At 36.8% G+C, this 15,985-nt stretch overlaps 1 protein-coding gene across 2 annotated transcripts in view; it reads right to left on the minus strand.

Moving 5' to 3' along the window:
• Fcho2 (FCH and mu domain containing endocytic adaptor 2) overlaps window positions 1-15,985 on the minus strand; it is a 93,351-nt gene that overhangs the window by 62,816 nt on the left and 14,550 nt on the right. For both annotated transcript variants that reach the window (XM_060385615.1, XM_060385616.1), the window contains exons 3-6: window positions 15,299-15,373; window positions 11,329-11,470; window positions 11,091-11,243; window positions 3,100-3,204 (exon numbers count right to left, since the gene is read on the minus strand). In XM_060385615.1, the coding sequence (XP_060241598.1) occupies window positions 3,100-3,204; window positions 11,091-11,243; window positions 11,329-11,470; window positions 15,299-15,373 (475 nt within the window). The remainder of the gene's footprint in view (window positions 1-3,099; window positions 3,205-11,090; window positions 11,244-11,328; window positions 11,471-15,298; window positions 15,374-15,985) is intronic.

Genomic DNA, 15,985 nt, shown 5'->3' on the forward strand with positions numbered 1-15,985 from the left:
ACCCATGTTCAATTCTCAGCACCCACATGAGGGCTTACAACTGTCTAGAACTCCAGTTCCAAGAGAGCTGATGCCCTCTTCTGGCCTATGCAGGTAAAACTCCCATAAAATATTTTTTTGAATTTAAAAAATGTTAAAGTAACATTAATGCAATAAAGAAAAATACTGAACAGCAGAGTCTAATTCCTACTCTAATTTAAATGATTAACTAACAAATCAATAGCAACTGCTTTGTATAAATGTGTCCTTAATGACTTAGGAGACAAAACAGCATTTGTTGCAGTCTGTACTTGCTTTCCTTACAACAGAAACTTCCATTTTTAGAGCATCTCATTTAATACAACTAAAGCCATTTTTTCTACACAAAACAACCAATAAAATCTTCTGCAAACATTATCTGTGGCTGTGCTGTGTTTCTTTGTCTCTGGCTTTCACTTGGATTTCAGCATCTCTTCCTCTATCAAGTTCTCAATGATCCCATGCAAATCAACATGAAGTCACCATGGCTTTGTGAACTCACACTATTTTATAAAGGCTCAGATTATAATTTCTTACTCAAAGTCTTGAGGCCAAGCATCTTTTAGAATTCAGTTTTTTTGGATTTTTAAAATAAATACACATTGTACTAAAAATGACATATTTTATACTATAGTACAATCTGATGCTTATTAATCACATTAACATTTCTAAAGAGAGCATGTACATTCAGTCCTAGGTAAAATTATAAACAGTTTCACAGAGATTCAGGTCAAGTTTTGCTGTCAAGATTTACAGTAAAAACAACTCTGGACTTCCAGTGCTACAGCAGCACCTGCTATCTCAAAGTCAACATGCTCTCTAACTGAACACCTGATCACTTCTCACAGGTCACCTAAGTGCTTACGAAGCCTCTCCCACTTCTCTTTATCCATGCATGTGACAAGTCAAGATTTGGAAATGATCTCATCTCCCTGAGAATTTCTTTCCTTCCCTAATCCCTGAGATTTCAACAGCATTTTGCAGCCTTCCTCCAAATTGAACCATAAGACCCTCATCCTTCTCACCTGACTATTATGCTGACCTCCAAACTGGACTACTCATCAATTCTGGGGCCAGAATAACACATTCTCCACAAAACTGCCAGAATTAACTTTTAAAATACAGATGCAATCATGTTACAACAAAATTTAAGTGGCTATCAGGCTGTCAGCTTCTCCTAGGAGAACAACTAATTCTTTGTATATTGTAGTCTTCACCTGTTTTTTTTTTTAAAGCTCATTTCTTTTAACTATTTCCTTTTTATTTTTCTCAGTTTTCCTTTACTTTGTAGAATATAGCATCCATCTATTTTATACTTCTGGACTTTTATCCCAAAGCCTAGGATACCTCTAACCTACTATTCTACTCATTTTTCAAGTCTATTTTATTTCAGTATTTTTAAGTTCTACAATTATTTATTACATGGGGGGAGGGGTACACCACTCCTCACATGGATGTCAGAAGACAACAGGAACAAATTCTCTCCTTTTACCAAATGGACAAGGGACTAAACTCCAGATATTAGGCAGCAAATACCTTTACTTGTCAACCCCAAATCTTAATTTTAAATATCACTTTCCCAAAACAAATCTTCCAACCTCCTGGTTTAAATTTGGTTAGTCTTATTAGTCTATCTCCTAAAAGCCTAGTCCTTTCCTTTACAACATTCATAAAAATTTGTTACTTTATATGCATGTATTTCATGCCTGCCCCATCCTCTGTACTGTCAACTGAATACTTCTGCATTTAGCGCAGTGCCTTTGGGGCATAACAGGTAAACATGGATGTGAGTACCTGCACACAAGCACACATACCCTTTGGTTTCTGAGGTGTAAGTTGTTCATTTCCTCAAGTGAAGAGACAGAAAAAGAACTAGCAATCAAAGTGTCAGTTATCAAGACTTAGTATCTAATATATGCCCACCAAAAGAGAAAAACTATTTTAACTGCTGAGAAAATAAAAATAAATGAAGTATCCAGTCCTTGTCCTTGTATAATTTACATGTGGAAAAGACACAGCACAGAATAGGAGTGAAGGAGCCGGTGTTCCAGAAAGTCCCATCATTAGCCTCATGCCCTGAGCTGCAGCACACCACAAAAACATGCAAGATGATATGGTAAGCTTTGACTAGTCCTCTATTATCTACTAGATGAAATTAAATTCCTGATGTCTTAAATGGTGCTGGGTGCTAAGAACATAAGAAGAGTTGAGAGCAGAAATGTTATTAGGTAGGATTCATAAAGTGCACCTACCTTAAAATAGGCCTTCAACTAGGACCGAAAAGAACACCAAATTACATATAATTTATCCCAAGTTAAAAGAGCACAAACATTTTCCTGTCTACCTTCATTCACTAAAATTTCAGTCTTTGAGAAGAGGGCTTTTCACTGTTTTGTTCACTGTCATGTCTTCAGCTCTGAGCATCTTCCATTTTCTTCTTACACAGAAATCATAAAATCAGGACTCAAGCCTGACAAGCAGCACTGTCTTTACCATCTACCAAAGCCTTCATTTTCCTCAAGTATCTCCAAACAGCTCTTCTTATTTATCTGAATAAACCTTAGAACACTGTTATCATCTGAAAGTGCAATGTCTATCACAGGCTCATGTGTCTGCACACTTGGTCCCAGCTGGATCAACTGTTTGGGAGATCATGGAATCCTTTAGACAAATGTGCCTGGCTGATAGATAGAGAAGGCAGGGCCAGGGCTTGAGGAGTCTAGGCTGGTCTACTTCCACACTGAACTTTTGCTTCCCAACCCTCTAAGATGTAAGAAAATAGCCTCATATTCTGTCTTCTCTATCACGACCAGTTGAGCCATGAGCCAAGGCAGAGGTAGCCCTCCCTCGGGTATTTGGTCACAGTAGTGTGGAAAGTAACTGGTAGAACAAGCATTAACACTCGGGCATGTTGGCCCTCAATCTCCCAAACAAGATGCCAATGTAAGTCACTACAGCACTGAAATGGTTCATTTAAATTTTTCTAATACTCAGAAAATTAAACAGGAACATTCTATTATTTAATCAATATATACAAATATACGCATCCTGTCTTTAATTTAAAGCCTTAGAAATACCAACCTGAGCTGTTTCTGTCATCTTCTGTTCAAAATCAGCTTTTGTTAATGCATACTTTTCCACATAGAGTTTATAAGTATCTGTAGCTTTCTTAGATTTAACAGCTGCCTGTAATAAAACAAAAGCATTTTTTAAAAGATGAATTTATTTTATGTGCATGAATGTTTGCCTTCATGTATGTATATTTGTGAACAAAGTGCATACCTAGTGCTCTCAGAAGGCAAAAGAAGGTATCAGGTCTCCTAAAACCAGTTACAGATAGCTATGACCTACCATGAGTGCTAGGAATCAGACTTGGGTCCTCTGCAAGACTTAAGCTCTTAAATGCTGAGCCATCTTTTCTAACCCACCCCCCAAAAACATATTAAACTGATGTTAGCCACTTTTCTTTTTTTAAAAAAAGATTGATTTATTTATTATTTATACATTATTCTGCCTGCACACCAGAAGAGGGCACAGGATAGCATTATAGATGGTTGTAAGCCACTGGGAATTGAACTTGTGACCTTTGGAAGAACAGTGAGCTCTCTTAACCTCTGAGCCATCTCTTCAGCTCGCATTTTTCTTTCTTAATATAAGGTAATATGAAGTAACAAAGAGTTTGGTTGGATAAACAATCCTTTATTGCCTTAATCACTTTCTTTTTTTATATGCAGACAATAACTCAAGAACTAAACACGGACTCTGTCTAATGGAATGCAGTTCAAAGGATTCAAATATGGCCACTTTATAGTCCAGAACAAGATCGTATAATCATAAGCAACAGCTGTGAGAAACTTGTAAAGAAACAATGTAAAAAGTACAATTAGAAGGCACCTGACATACTCTTCTACAATGCTGGGTTAATTCCTCCTCTCCCATTAATGCACACACACTCCATTTAATGTCTGATTGAAGTCTATAAACCAAACTCAAAATTTAAAGACTGGTTTGGCCATGGAAGTTCTCAGTTTATAGGATGTTCCAGTAAACCAACAAATTTGTTTTTATTTTTATCTATTTTATAAGTTCTCTTTTATATAAAAAAAACCACGACGGTAATAATATAGCTTTAATTTAATCAGTTACTTTTTGCAAATACTAAATATAATAAGAGAAGAATGAAGTTATACATAGGACATCATTTTCTCAAGGACTTTGTAAATAACCTAAATAAGAATAGAAATCAGAAGGTAACAAAACTACAGAAATAGACCTTGGGTGAGATACATTCTGGGGAAAAGATATCCTAGGCAGCTCTGGCTGGGGCAGACACACAGCTATAGTCTTGACTGCTGCAGACAGTGGTATGTGGGCAATAAGAGCACCAGGTCAAGCAGGGGGTCTGGAAGTAGCAGTCCAGCCTTGGGGGTGGCAGGAAAAAGAAGAAATATTACCTACTGTGTAGAGGCTGATCAATTTGACATAAGAAGACAGGTTACAGAATAAGAGTTCAAAGATCAAGGACAAGCCGTGGGGTGTCAATATAGTAGTATCTCCGTATTCTTGATGAGATAACAGATGACCTAATAAGCAACAAATAGTAGGATATGCCAGGTAATCCTAGCCTTGACAAGAACAAAGGAAGTTTCAAACTATGGTGTGGGGGACATAACAGGTAATGAGTCTAGATGATTAAAAGGGGTCTAAAGGAATGCTGAAAGTAAAAGCTGTATAACAGGACAGTTGTATAGAGCCAATCAGTGCCAATATCTCACTATCTTTAGCTGTGTTTCCAGGACAAGAACTAGAAACAGAAAAACTGTGGGTTGAGATTGGCAAGACACACACGCGATCTTCTCTAAACAATTTTGTGTTCTCTAAAATTCAATAAAAATTATACTAAATACATATACTATATGCTTTCCCGCCTTTTAAAAAAAAAGCTTTTATTTATGGCATATGTGTCTGTCATGTGTGTGAATGAATATCCAGCGAGGCCACAGGAAGCCATTAGATTCCCCTGAAACTGGAGTTATGGGCAATCCTAAACTGCCAGACATGAGTGCTGGGACTCCAACTTACAACCATCTCTTCAGCCCCATTCCTGCCTTCTTAAATGAAGTATACATAGGGTACCATTTCAACATGTACTGTAAAAAAAAAACTGGTCTTAGACCCAGAAGAAAATTAAAATTCTGGACCTACCATTTACTTCCCCTATTTCTCTATCTTTGAATTTTACATTGTTCTTACTCCTAAAACAGGAATAATACCAGAATTTTTTAAAGCTGCACAGTTGCCCAAATAGTGAGATGGTCATGGTTCAGCAAGGAAAGGTGCTTGCCACCACACCTGAAACCCGGATACAGGAGAGAACTGCATACTGTCTTCTAGCTGTGACACATGCATACACACAAAAATAAATAAAGAGGAAAAAAGTTAATGCTTATGATAATCTGGCATACAGGCAAATTTATGAAGTAACTGTTAACAGCTGTTTTGTTTTTCTAACAAAGACTGTCATAAGACATATACATCATTAAATTTTGTAATTATATAAAGACTAATTATAAAGTTATTTATTATAAAGGCTATATATAAAGTTACTGAGTTGCACATCCTTACAGAACATGACTAAAATCTCTCAGAGCTGTACATTGCTCCTATAGTTTTTTAAAAAACGTTCTGTCTAGGCATTTGACACTATTTTCTCTAGCATCCTGGCCTTATTCAAATGAACAATTAGATAAAATATCTTTGTAAAGTTTACTAAGTTCCACCCTAGTAACTCTATATAGCCACGTTTGCCACGATTTACTTCTGAAAGATTTCTAGCCAGGTGTGGTCATAGAGACCTTAGTCCCAGCACTCAGAATTCAGAGGCAGGTGGATCTCTGTGGGTTTGAGGCCAGTCTGAGCTACAAAGTGAGTTCCAGGACAGCCAGGGCTATTACACAGGGCTGTCTCAAAAAACACAATCAAATGGCATGGTCATCTGGATTTCTTTTTTAATTTTCTTCTAACTAAAATTTTTACTTTGTACAAAAGCAATAAACAGTATACTAACTACTTTCTGACTGGATTTAAGGACCAATCCATGAAATGGATTCCATACCTAAGCTAAAGTAGCTAAGCCTCTGAGAATAGGCAAGTCATGGGCCTGGGGAAAAATCTAATACTATTATTCTACTAAAGGAGCATAGCAATAAAATGACACTGTCTTAGTAAGGGTTCCTATGCTGTGACGAGACACCATGACAACTCTTATAAAGGAGAGCATTTAACGTGGGCTGATTAATTTAAAAGGTCTAGTCTATTATCATCATGGCAAGAAGCATGGCAGCATGCAGGCAGACATGGTACTGGAGAACGGAGTTCTAGCTCTTGATCCACAAGCAGCAGTAGGAGACTCACATTAAGCCTAAGCTGAGCATATAAAACTTCAAAGCCAGCCTCCACAGTAACACAATTCCTCCAACAAGGCCATGCCACCTAACAGTACAACTCCCTACAGGCCAAGCATTCAAACACCTGAGTCTATGGGGGCCACTTCTACTCAAACCACCAGAATTCTAGTGGCAACTGATACACACATAGACTGTGTATCAGCCCACATCAAAGAAGCTTCCTGAAGTGACGGGAGCACAGAACCACAGCTGGACAACATGTAGAAAGTGAGAGACTTTGGAGCACTAAGTCCTACATGAGGGATCTTCATAAAACCTGAAGGCTTAGGGATCTCTATGGAAGAAAGATTATAAGAGCCAGAAGTGGTGGATGACTTAAAGGAAACAATGCCTTCAAGATACAACAGGGCTGATGTACATATGAAATTAGACAGTGGCAGCTAGCACAAAACCCCAACAGGTTCAGGCCAGATGGGGCCCCAAAACTAAGAAGGGGAAGTGGACACCGGTCTCAACCCTAACCAAGAAACTATTTGTAACTGATATCTGCGGACAAAGAGAAAAAAAAATCCGTTTTCTCCAGCAAAGTATCACCCAGTATTATCAAGCAACTCCAGCAGGGTGTGTGCCCGGGAGTAGTTGCCCAACACAGAACAAACTCCCTGTTTTCTTTTGTTTTTGCAAACTTTTTGTTCATTTGGGCATTTTTTGGTCTTAATTATTTTTGTTTGTTTGTTTGTCTGTTTGTTTAAAAAAAAGAATAAAAACATAAAGTTGTGTGGGCAGGGAGACGGGAGATCTGGGAGAGTTGGAAAGGGGAAATATGATCAACATATATTATATGAAAATATTTTAAAATAAAATAAAACAAATTAAGAAAACACTCAAAAGTGCTAGGCAAGTGCTCTATCACTGAGGTTCCCATCAGGACACAATTTTTCCTTTTCATGTGCTCTATACAAAGTAGTACTACTTCTCCCCACAAATCACCAGCCTGTCTTCTCTCTAATCTCTGGCTCTATACTATTTATAATGTAGTTCAGCTCTCCAAGAAAAGGAAAAATTCTTGAAGACAGAAGAATAACATCTATTTATTTTGAACCACATAAAAGCATAGCAAGAAGCTAGAAACCTAGCTTCTTTACATTTATTTACTACTCAATGCAAATTATTATACAATAATCCAACAGTTAATCACAAAATTAAACAAGTCATTCGTAAAGGCAATAATCAATTCTAAGGCTTATCACTAAAACACACTTGTAAATTTGTTTGTATTGAATTAAGGAACTGGGAAATTCAAATAAATTTCCAAGTAAACATATATGATGTTAAAGACAATGTAATGATGGCCTCTCACAATAGTAATACTGATATCACTAGTATTAGCCAATAGTAATAAAGCAAGTTTTCACAAAAAATTAAGCATCATCATAAATGTCATGTTACCAACAACAGTTGGACAAAATTAACTGATTATGCATTCTGAGATTTGAGGAGAAAAAATGGCTTCCAGCTTTTCAGGTTTTCTTTTTCTCTGGTGCTTGAATCTTTTATTTAGAAGGTTTAATTTTAAACTGAGGACTACTGAATACCTTCAATTCTGACTTCAGTCTCAAAGACTGATTCTCCAAGCAGTAGCTGTATACCATTCCCTGGATTTTTTTTCCTTCCTTTAGAAATTTATATTGAATGAATGAGGGTAAGTTTATTCCTCTATACTATCTTCTGGGTAAAGTCTCTTAACACAGGCTAAGGATCCCTGACCTAAGAATCTGAAATAAACATGACACCACAGTAGAAAAATCCAGTGGAGCTTCAGATGCAAAAAAAATAACTAAAACATTATCTTTCGTACATACGTATAAATTATAAAGAAAACAATTTAATTTGTATAAATATCTGGGTCCTACCACTATCCTATTATACACACTTAAATACTCCGAATCCCGTCAGGCGTACTAGCACATGGCATTAATTCCCAGGATTGGGAGGTAAAGGCAACCAGATCTCTTACGTTCAAGGCCAGCCTAGTCTACATAGCGAGCTCAAGGTCAGCCAGAGCTACAAAGTAAAACTGTCTCAAAATAATATCCCAAATCTGGAAAAGATGCAATAATTCAAAAAAGTCTGGTTCCAAGCTTTGTGGATAAAGAGTATGTATTCAAAGTATTCTATCTTCCAACTTTCTTCTTTGACTATAACATCTTTAACTCTGTTGCTTTAAAAAAATTTTTAGTATTTTTTTATTCCCATGTTTTCAAATTACCTGGCTTTTTATCCAGTAAGTCTTATTTCATCATGCCTCCACTAACTTCATTATCCTCTCTAGTATGATTTATATTCACTTATTTCTTTGCATACCCTAACACATTTATTTTGGTTGATGCTTTTCAAATTTAAATTTCATCCAAGGAGAATTCTTATTCCAAGAATAAGTGCATTAGTGACCTGTCTCAATATTAGATCTTTTAACTGTGTTCTAGAATTTCACTTGTTTGCTCATTCCAACAGGAGCTGTTTAGGTCTTCCCTCTTCTTTCCCTCAGCATGAGGAAGGAAGAACAGCTCACAGGATGCACGCACGCAGAACATATGTTATGCTTTAACATTCACAGCCAGCCATCTAGTTTTCAGGTTATCTACCACCAGCATTCCAGGAGTTAATTTTATATATATATATATATATATATATATATATATATATCTTTTTTTTAATTTATTTATTTTATATATGAGTGCTCTGACTGCATGTACACCTACACACCAGAAGAGGGCATCAGATCCCAGTACTGATGGTTGTGAGCCACCATGTGGTTGCTGTAAATTGAACTCAGGACCTCTAGAAGAGCAGCCAGTGCTCTTAACCAGTAAGCCATCTCTCTAGCCCCTTAACATATGTTTTTTTCAACAGTTTCAAATTACTCTCCTTTTAGAATATTAGGGATATCATGAACTGGTTCTATAGACCGACTCTGCATCAGGACTACGCATCTAAGTTCCCATAGTCTTTGGACCTGCACAGCTTTTAGCACTGAGCCAGGTTCTTTATGCCTCATCATAAAGGTAGGAATTCCTGTTTCCCTATGTCACAGAAGAGTCAAATTTGGGGCTTCTGATCCCCAAAAACAATACTCTTCCTTTGGATTCTGTTACATTTGGTTTTTCTTTCTGTATTTTACTTATAAATGCTGTGTCTGGAACAGAAGGTTTTCAAACCATAAATTTAATTGTACCTCATCTTTTTCTTGCCTCCCAACTTTTATTTATTAAATAAATTATAAAGAAGCTTATTACTCCAAATGCCATCAACTTTTTTTTCTCATCTATTACCCAAAAGTATACATTTGTTTTCCCAACCATATATGTTAAACATTTTTCAGAGATTTCAAAAATATTTCTAAATGAGATATGCATCAAATAAATGAATGGCTGAACTGCTTTAAGAGGAAAGAAAAAGGCCGGGTGGTGGAACCTGTTAATCCCAGCAATCAGGAGGCAGAGGCAGGCAGATCTCTTATGGTTGAGGCCAGCCGGGTCTATATATTTAGTTCTAATCAGTCAGGGATACACAGAGAGATCCTACCTCAAAAAAACAAAACAACAAAAAAGGAAGAAAAAAAGAGAAAAAGAACTATTTTCGCTAAAACAGAATAGGAAAAAACATGGTCCACTACAATGCAACATAAATAGGGCAGTCAGCAACAACATACACTTAATGCTTGTCTTTGACTGGCTAGTGTTTTCCTAAATACACTAAATTATTCATCAACTGTCTTACTACGTAAGTAACCAAGCATGGGAACATAGCTCATTAAAGTTCATGCCATGGAAGCATAAAGATAAGTTCAGGTCCCTAACACCTACATAAGAGCCAGGCATGGTGATGTACTTCTGTATCCCTGATACTGAACAAAGTAGGGACTTTTGGATTGCAGGGACTCAATGGCCTCTGGTCAGTCTAGCTCAGTTCCAGGTTCAATAAGAGACTCTGCCTCAAAAAAATACAGAAGGACAAAGGAACCTCTGCTTCTGCATGTGCATTTAATGTGCTCTACATATACCGCACATATAGATACAAAAAGAAAGTACTTTGGTGTTGCAGGGTATTTGATCCCATTGTGATCCCACTGAGATTCACACTGAGATTATGAACTATAAAAACTTGTCTTTGGTTTGGTGTGTTCAGCCCTAACACACACCTTTACCCCTAGAGCGTTCTGTACACAGGACTTAATCAACCATAGATCAAGAGTCAGAGCAAGAAAACAGCTGACAGGGATTAAGCAGTAAGGAGAGACTTTGAGTTGAAGGGTATTTAAGACACCGAGGAGAAGAAGACCGATTTAGCTCTCTAGCTCTTGGGGCTCTTTAGTTCTCTGGCCTTGAGCTTTTGGCTTTCTCCTCCTAGGCTGTTGAGTGAGCTAGCAGGCCTTTTCTTCCTGGGCTGTCAGCAAAGCTAGCAAGCTTTTAGCTTTGGCCTTTTCCTTCTGGGACATGAGCTTAGTAGGAAGATCAGCTTGGTGCTTTCTCTGCCTCTCTGAGCTAGCAGGTTTTCACCCAACATCTGGTTCCTGAGTCTTTATTGGTAAAATAGAACAGTTGGGATTTTCATTCTTTTTATAACAACACTTTGGAGGTATAAAAACATTTTTATTATAATTACCTTTTCTATTTCTCTTTGTGTAGCTCCTTCTTTTTTCAGACGCTCCTGTTCTACACACTTGGCATAGTAGTTCTCCTTAGACTTCTGGAGGGCCTGAGTTATGTTCTGAATGGCTTGGACTGCTTCCAGAGTGCCTGCAACTTCTTCTTTAGTCTGTTTGATAAGAAACAGTTCAACAGAATAAACCATAAAGCACTCAGCATGTGACCACTCAATCCTTTAACAAGAAAAATATTACCTTTTTATGAGCTTTTACTTGCTCCTCTCCATACTTCTGAACTTCTTTTATTAATTCTTGTAATTTTCTAACAAGATCCAAATGACAATTTGCTAATTTTTCTGTAGATGTTTTGAACACATCCCACACTGGTGCAAATGTTCTAAGGAAAAGCACAATATGTGGATAATTTATTAAAAGAAAAAGAAACCAGGATTAAATAAAAAGTGAGGTTTAAGGTTCCAAATTAAATCCAATGGAACAATAATGCTATACTCAGCAATTTTCTTTAGGTAAACGATCAAAGTAAAATAGTGAAATGACCTACAGAATTTGTGTGTTTGTTCTCGGATATGACCCATAAATATTGTGTGTTTGTCCTTGATTAATTATTAAAAGTATCTTTGAACAACAAGAACACAAAACTTGGTTAATTTTCTGTCACAGGTCTTCAGAGCTCCTGCCATCTAATTGTATCAGGACACATCACGAGCCTTGTTATGATCAACTGGAGTTAAAAGTTAACTTGCCAAACTTTCAAACTACTAGTTTCCCATTAAAGAAGCTTCATCAAAAATAAAGTTTCTCGGAGTTGGAAGCACAGCTCAGTGACTGAGTGTTTGCCTCACATGTAAGAGACCCTGGGTTTGATTCCAAATACCACAATAATAAAGGTTAACAACAATAAAACCTTCTCTTCTGAACTTAAGAAGCAAAATCAATTTTTACATGTGATTTCTTTGTGCCTTCAACAATTAAACACAAACTGTTTAATGGCAGCCTTTATGCTGCTGAAACCTTTATGTGAGCTTTGTAATTGCTCCTGTATACTTAAATAATATACCAGCAGATTCCCTTTCTATCACAGCATATGGAATATGTGACATATTTTCCTCCCATTTTTTCTCAATAGTAAAGACAAAAGTTCAATTGTCTCAAATACACCCAAGGACTTCTATAATTACCATTCCCTTGGATAGCACTAAAATATCTATGGTTAGTTCAAACGAGGCTGGTCGGTATAGAATGTTTAAAGATAATTAATACTGTGCTCAAGTACTTGCTTTAAAATTATCCACATTAAAATTAATAGAAAAAAATGGCAGATATAATGGCACACAACCTTTGATCTCAGCGCTCAGGAAGCAGAGGAAGGTGGATCTTTGGGAGTTTGAGGCTAGCCTGGTCTACAAAATGAGTTCCAAGAGGCTAAGGCTCTGTTACACAGAGAAACCCTGTCTCAAAAAACCATAAAAGAAGAAGAGAAGGAGGAGGAGATGGAGAGGAGGGGGGAAGGAAGAGAGGAAGGAGGGAGAGAGGAAGGGGAAAACAGCAAATGACAACAACAGCCACTAAGGTAAAGGGTAAAGAACACAGTCACTTACTCCAACATGTACTCTTTGCCGACTGCTATAATTCCTAACCAGCAGAAAAGTTGGCCGGGAACAATCATGATTCATAATTATAAGGACTTTCAAAGAGGTTAATTAAACTCCTTAGACTAGGGGGCTGGAGAGATGGCTCAGAGGTTAAGAGTACTGGTTGCTCTTCCTAAAGGTCCTCAGTTCAATTCCCAGCACCCACATGGTGGCTCACAAACATCTACAAGATCTGGTGTTCTCTTCTGGTGTGCAGGCACACATGCAGACAACACTGTATATATAAAAAATAGATCTTTTTAAAAAAAATCCTTAGACTAGAATTGTTCTGATTAGATTTTATCTTATTTTGAAATTTAATCAACACTAACGACAATGGTTAAGTAGAAATTTTCAAGAAAAAAAAATGAAAATACATGAACTTCACTTCCTCTAAGGCTGATTTACACTAGTCAAGAATTCACAGGGAAGATGAGACAGTGTACCATTACCAATGAACTCGTTATACCAAAAAAGGGATTCAATACCAGATTTCTCTACAAATAGGTTTTTTGAAGGCAACAAGATAGCTTGGCAGGTAAAGGTGCTTGATATGTAAACCTAATAGCCTGGGCTCAGTCCTTGGAACCCATATAAGGGTAGAAAAAAGAGAACTAAGTTTACACGGGTGCCGTCTGCCCTACCTTCCTACCTATCTACATGAAAGAACTTTTCACTTCATGTACATGGTGCTTTGCCTGCATGTATGTATGTATGTATGTATGTATGTGAGTGTCTGATGCAGGGGGAGGCCAGAAGACATTGAAACCCCTGGAACTAGAGTTATGGATGGTTGTGAGCCATGATATGGGTGCTAGAACTGAACCTGGGTCCTCTGGAAGAGCAGCAAAAGCTCTGAGCCACTGAGCCATCTATTCAGTTCCACAAATTAAAAATAATAATAACATATTAAAATTTTTATTTTAAAGTTCATTATAAAAAAATTTCAATTTAAAGGAAAAAAATTAACCAGACCCAACTCAGTGAAATTTCTATACAGTTAGAGTAGCCACTTAGAATGAAGCTGCGAAATTTCAGCTGGATTTATCCTTTCATTACTGAATATATTTTTATGTACTTATCCACAACTAAAACAAAAAAAAAGCCATGTTAAAAACTAAAATATACACATTAGCTTTATGTCCTCTTTAATAACTCATGTATAGTGTTTGCATTTGGTCGTTTGCCATCTCCTAATATTTAGCCTTTCTTGTGCTCTTTTCTACAGGTTATTATGTATGCACATGAACATTTGTTTACACTTACTTACACATGTATGTGGTGGCACATCCCTTTAATCCTAGCACTCACAACTAAATTTGTAATTTTGACATGCACAACTTTTTTCTGGGTAATATACATCATATTAATAGGCAAACTTCAAAAATTCAAAATATGCCTAAATGCAACTCAACACAGACAAACTTAAACTTCTTGAAAAAAATAGACAATAAACAAAAACAGTATATAAAATGAAAAAAAACATAATTATGGTAGGCTGGAAAAAAGGCTCAGTGGTTTAGAGCACTTGTTGCTCTTACAGAAGACCTACATTCCATTCCCAACACCCACCATCCTAATTGTAATTCCAGGAGATCCAATGCTCTCTTCTGACCTCTACAGACAACAGGCATACACATGGTACACATATATGCATGCAGGAAAAACATTCATTCACATAAAATTAAGTAAGTCACTAGAGAAGGTAACACATGCCTTTAATCCCAGCACCTAGGAGGCAGAGATAAGCAGATTTCTGAATTTAAGGTCAGACTGGTCTACAAATCGAGTACCAGGACAGCCAGGGCTATACAGAGAAACAAACAAAAAAACAAACAAAAACAACAACAAAAAAAAACTAATTAAATAAGCCTACAAGAAAAGTTTAAGTAATGTGCAACTTATTATATATAAGAAACACACATTCCAAACAAAAGAATATCAGAAGTCAACTCTTATTTCTTCCTTTATCCACCAAGAAACAAATTAAAAGTAGATTTTTCTAAATAAAATGTTTTTTTTTTTTTTTGAGGCAAGGTTTCTCTGTGTAACCCTGGCTGTCCTGGAACTCACTCTGTAGACCAGGCTGACCTGAGCTATAGAGAGCCACCTGCCTCTGCCTCCCAAGTGCTGGGATTAAAGGCATGAGCCACCATTGCCTGACTCAAAATTTTTTAGAAAAAAAAAAGAAAAAAGTTTCATTACCTTCGTACTGACTGACAGTTTCTACCAGAAATATATTCATATAAAACAAACATTTTAAGTAAGTACGTAATACAGTCAGTCACATGCTCATAGTGACATTTTGTTCAATAACATATGTGCAACACAGACATCAATGGCATCACAACCGTATCACTGCATGTTCTCACAGCCATTTTAGTTTTTGTAAATATACTCTATTTACAAGTGAAAAAACTGCCTAACAACACACTTCTAAAATGTATTAGCAGTAACTGATATATCACTGAATATCATTATATTTAGAAACAATCAGATTCTTAGAAGAAACTGAATAGCCTCAAGAACTTTGTCTAGATAAACATTTGAAAAACAGCCAGAAATTAACTCACCCAAGTTGCGAATAATTGCTTGCAGATTTTGCTAGTTTTGTCATTGATCTGGAATATGCCTCTTCTATTGTAGCTCTGTTAAATCAAATTGCTGTATTATAATATCTATTGTTTAGTGATCCAAACATAGCAAAGTTACAAAAATTTCATTAAAAATGCAAAAATGAGAGCATGTCTCAAAATGTATGTTAAAAAATCAGCAGAGGGCCCTGGTGGATGTCTGAAACCATGAACAGTGTTAAGCTCTATCATTATGGTTTGGATAGGAAGTGTCCCCCAAAAGTTTTTATGTTAAAGGTTGGCCTCCAGATGGTTAACCCAATCACTGAGAAGGCATGAGGTCATGAGATCTCTGCCCTAAGTAATGGATTAATCCTTTGGTGGATTCATAGTCCAGTGACATTATTGGGAGGTGGTGAAAATAAAGTGTTGGCGCCTACTTGGAGGATTTCTGTATCCTGGGACGATAACCCTCACTCCTAGCCCCTTTTACCTGGCTCTGTGCTTCCTCACAGTCATAAAGTAAGCAGCCCCTGCTAGATTCTCTCACTGCTGTGATAGCTGGCCTTGCCTCAGGCTCAAAGCAATACCAACTACCAATCATGGGCTATCACCTCAGACACTGTGAGGCAAATAAATCTTTCCTTTTTTGTATTGTTTTCTCAATTATTTTGTCACAGCAATGAC

This window comes from Meriones unguiculatus, chromosome 6 (assembly GCF_030254825.1).
Source record: "Meriones unguiculatus strain TT.TT164.6M chromosome 6, Bangor_MerUng_6.1, whole genome shotgun sequence".
In the NCBI taxonomy this organism is placed as follows: Eukaryota; Metazoa; Chordata; class Mammalia; order Rodentia; family Muridae; genus Meriones; species Meriones unguiculatus.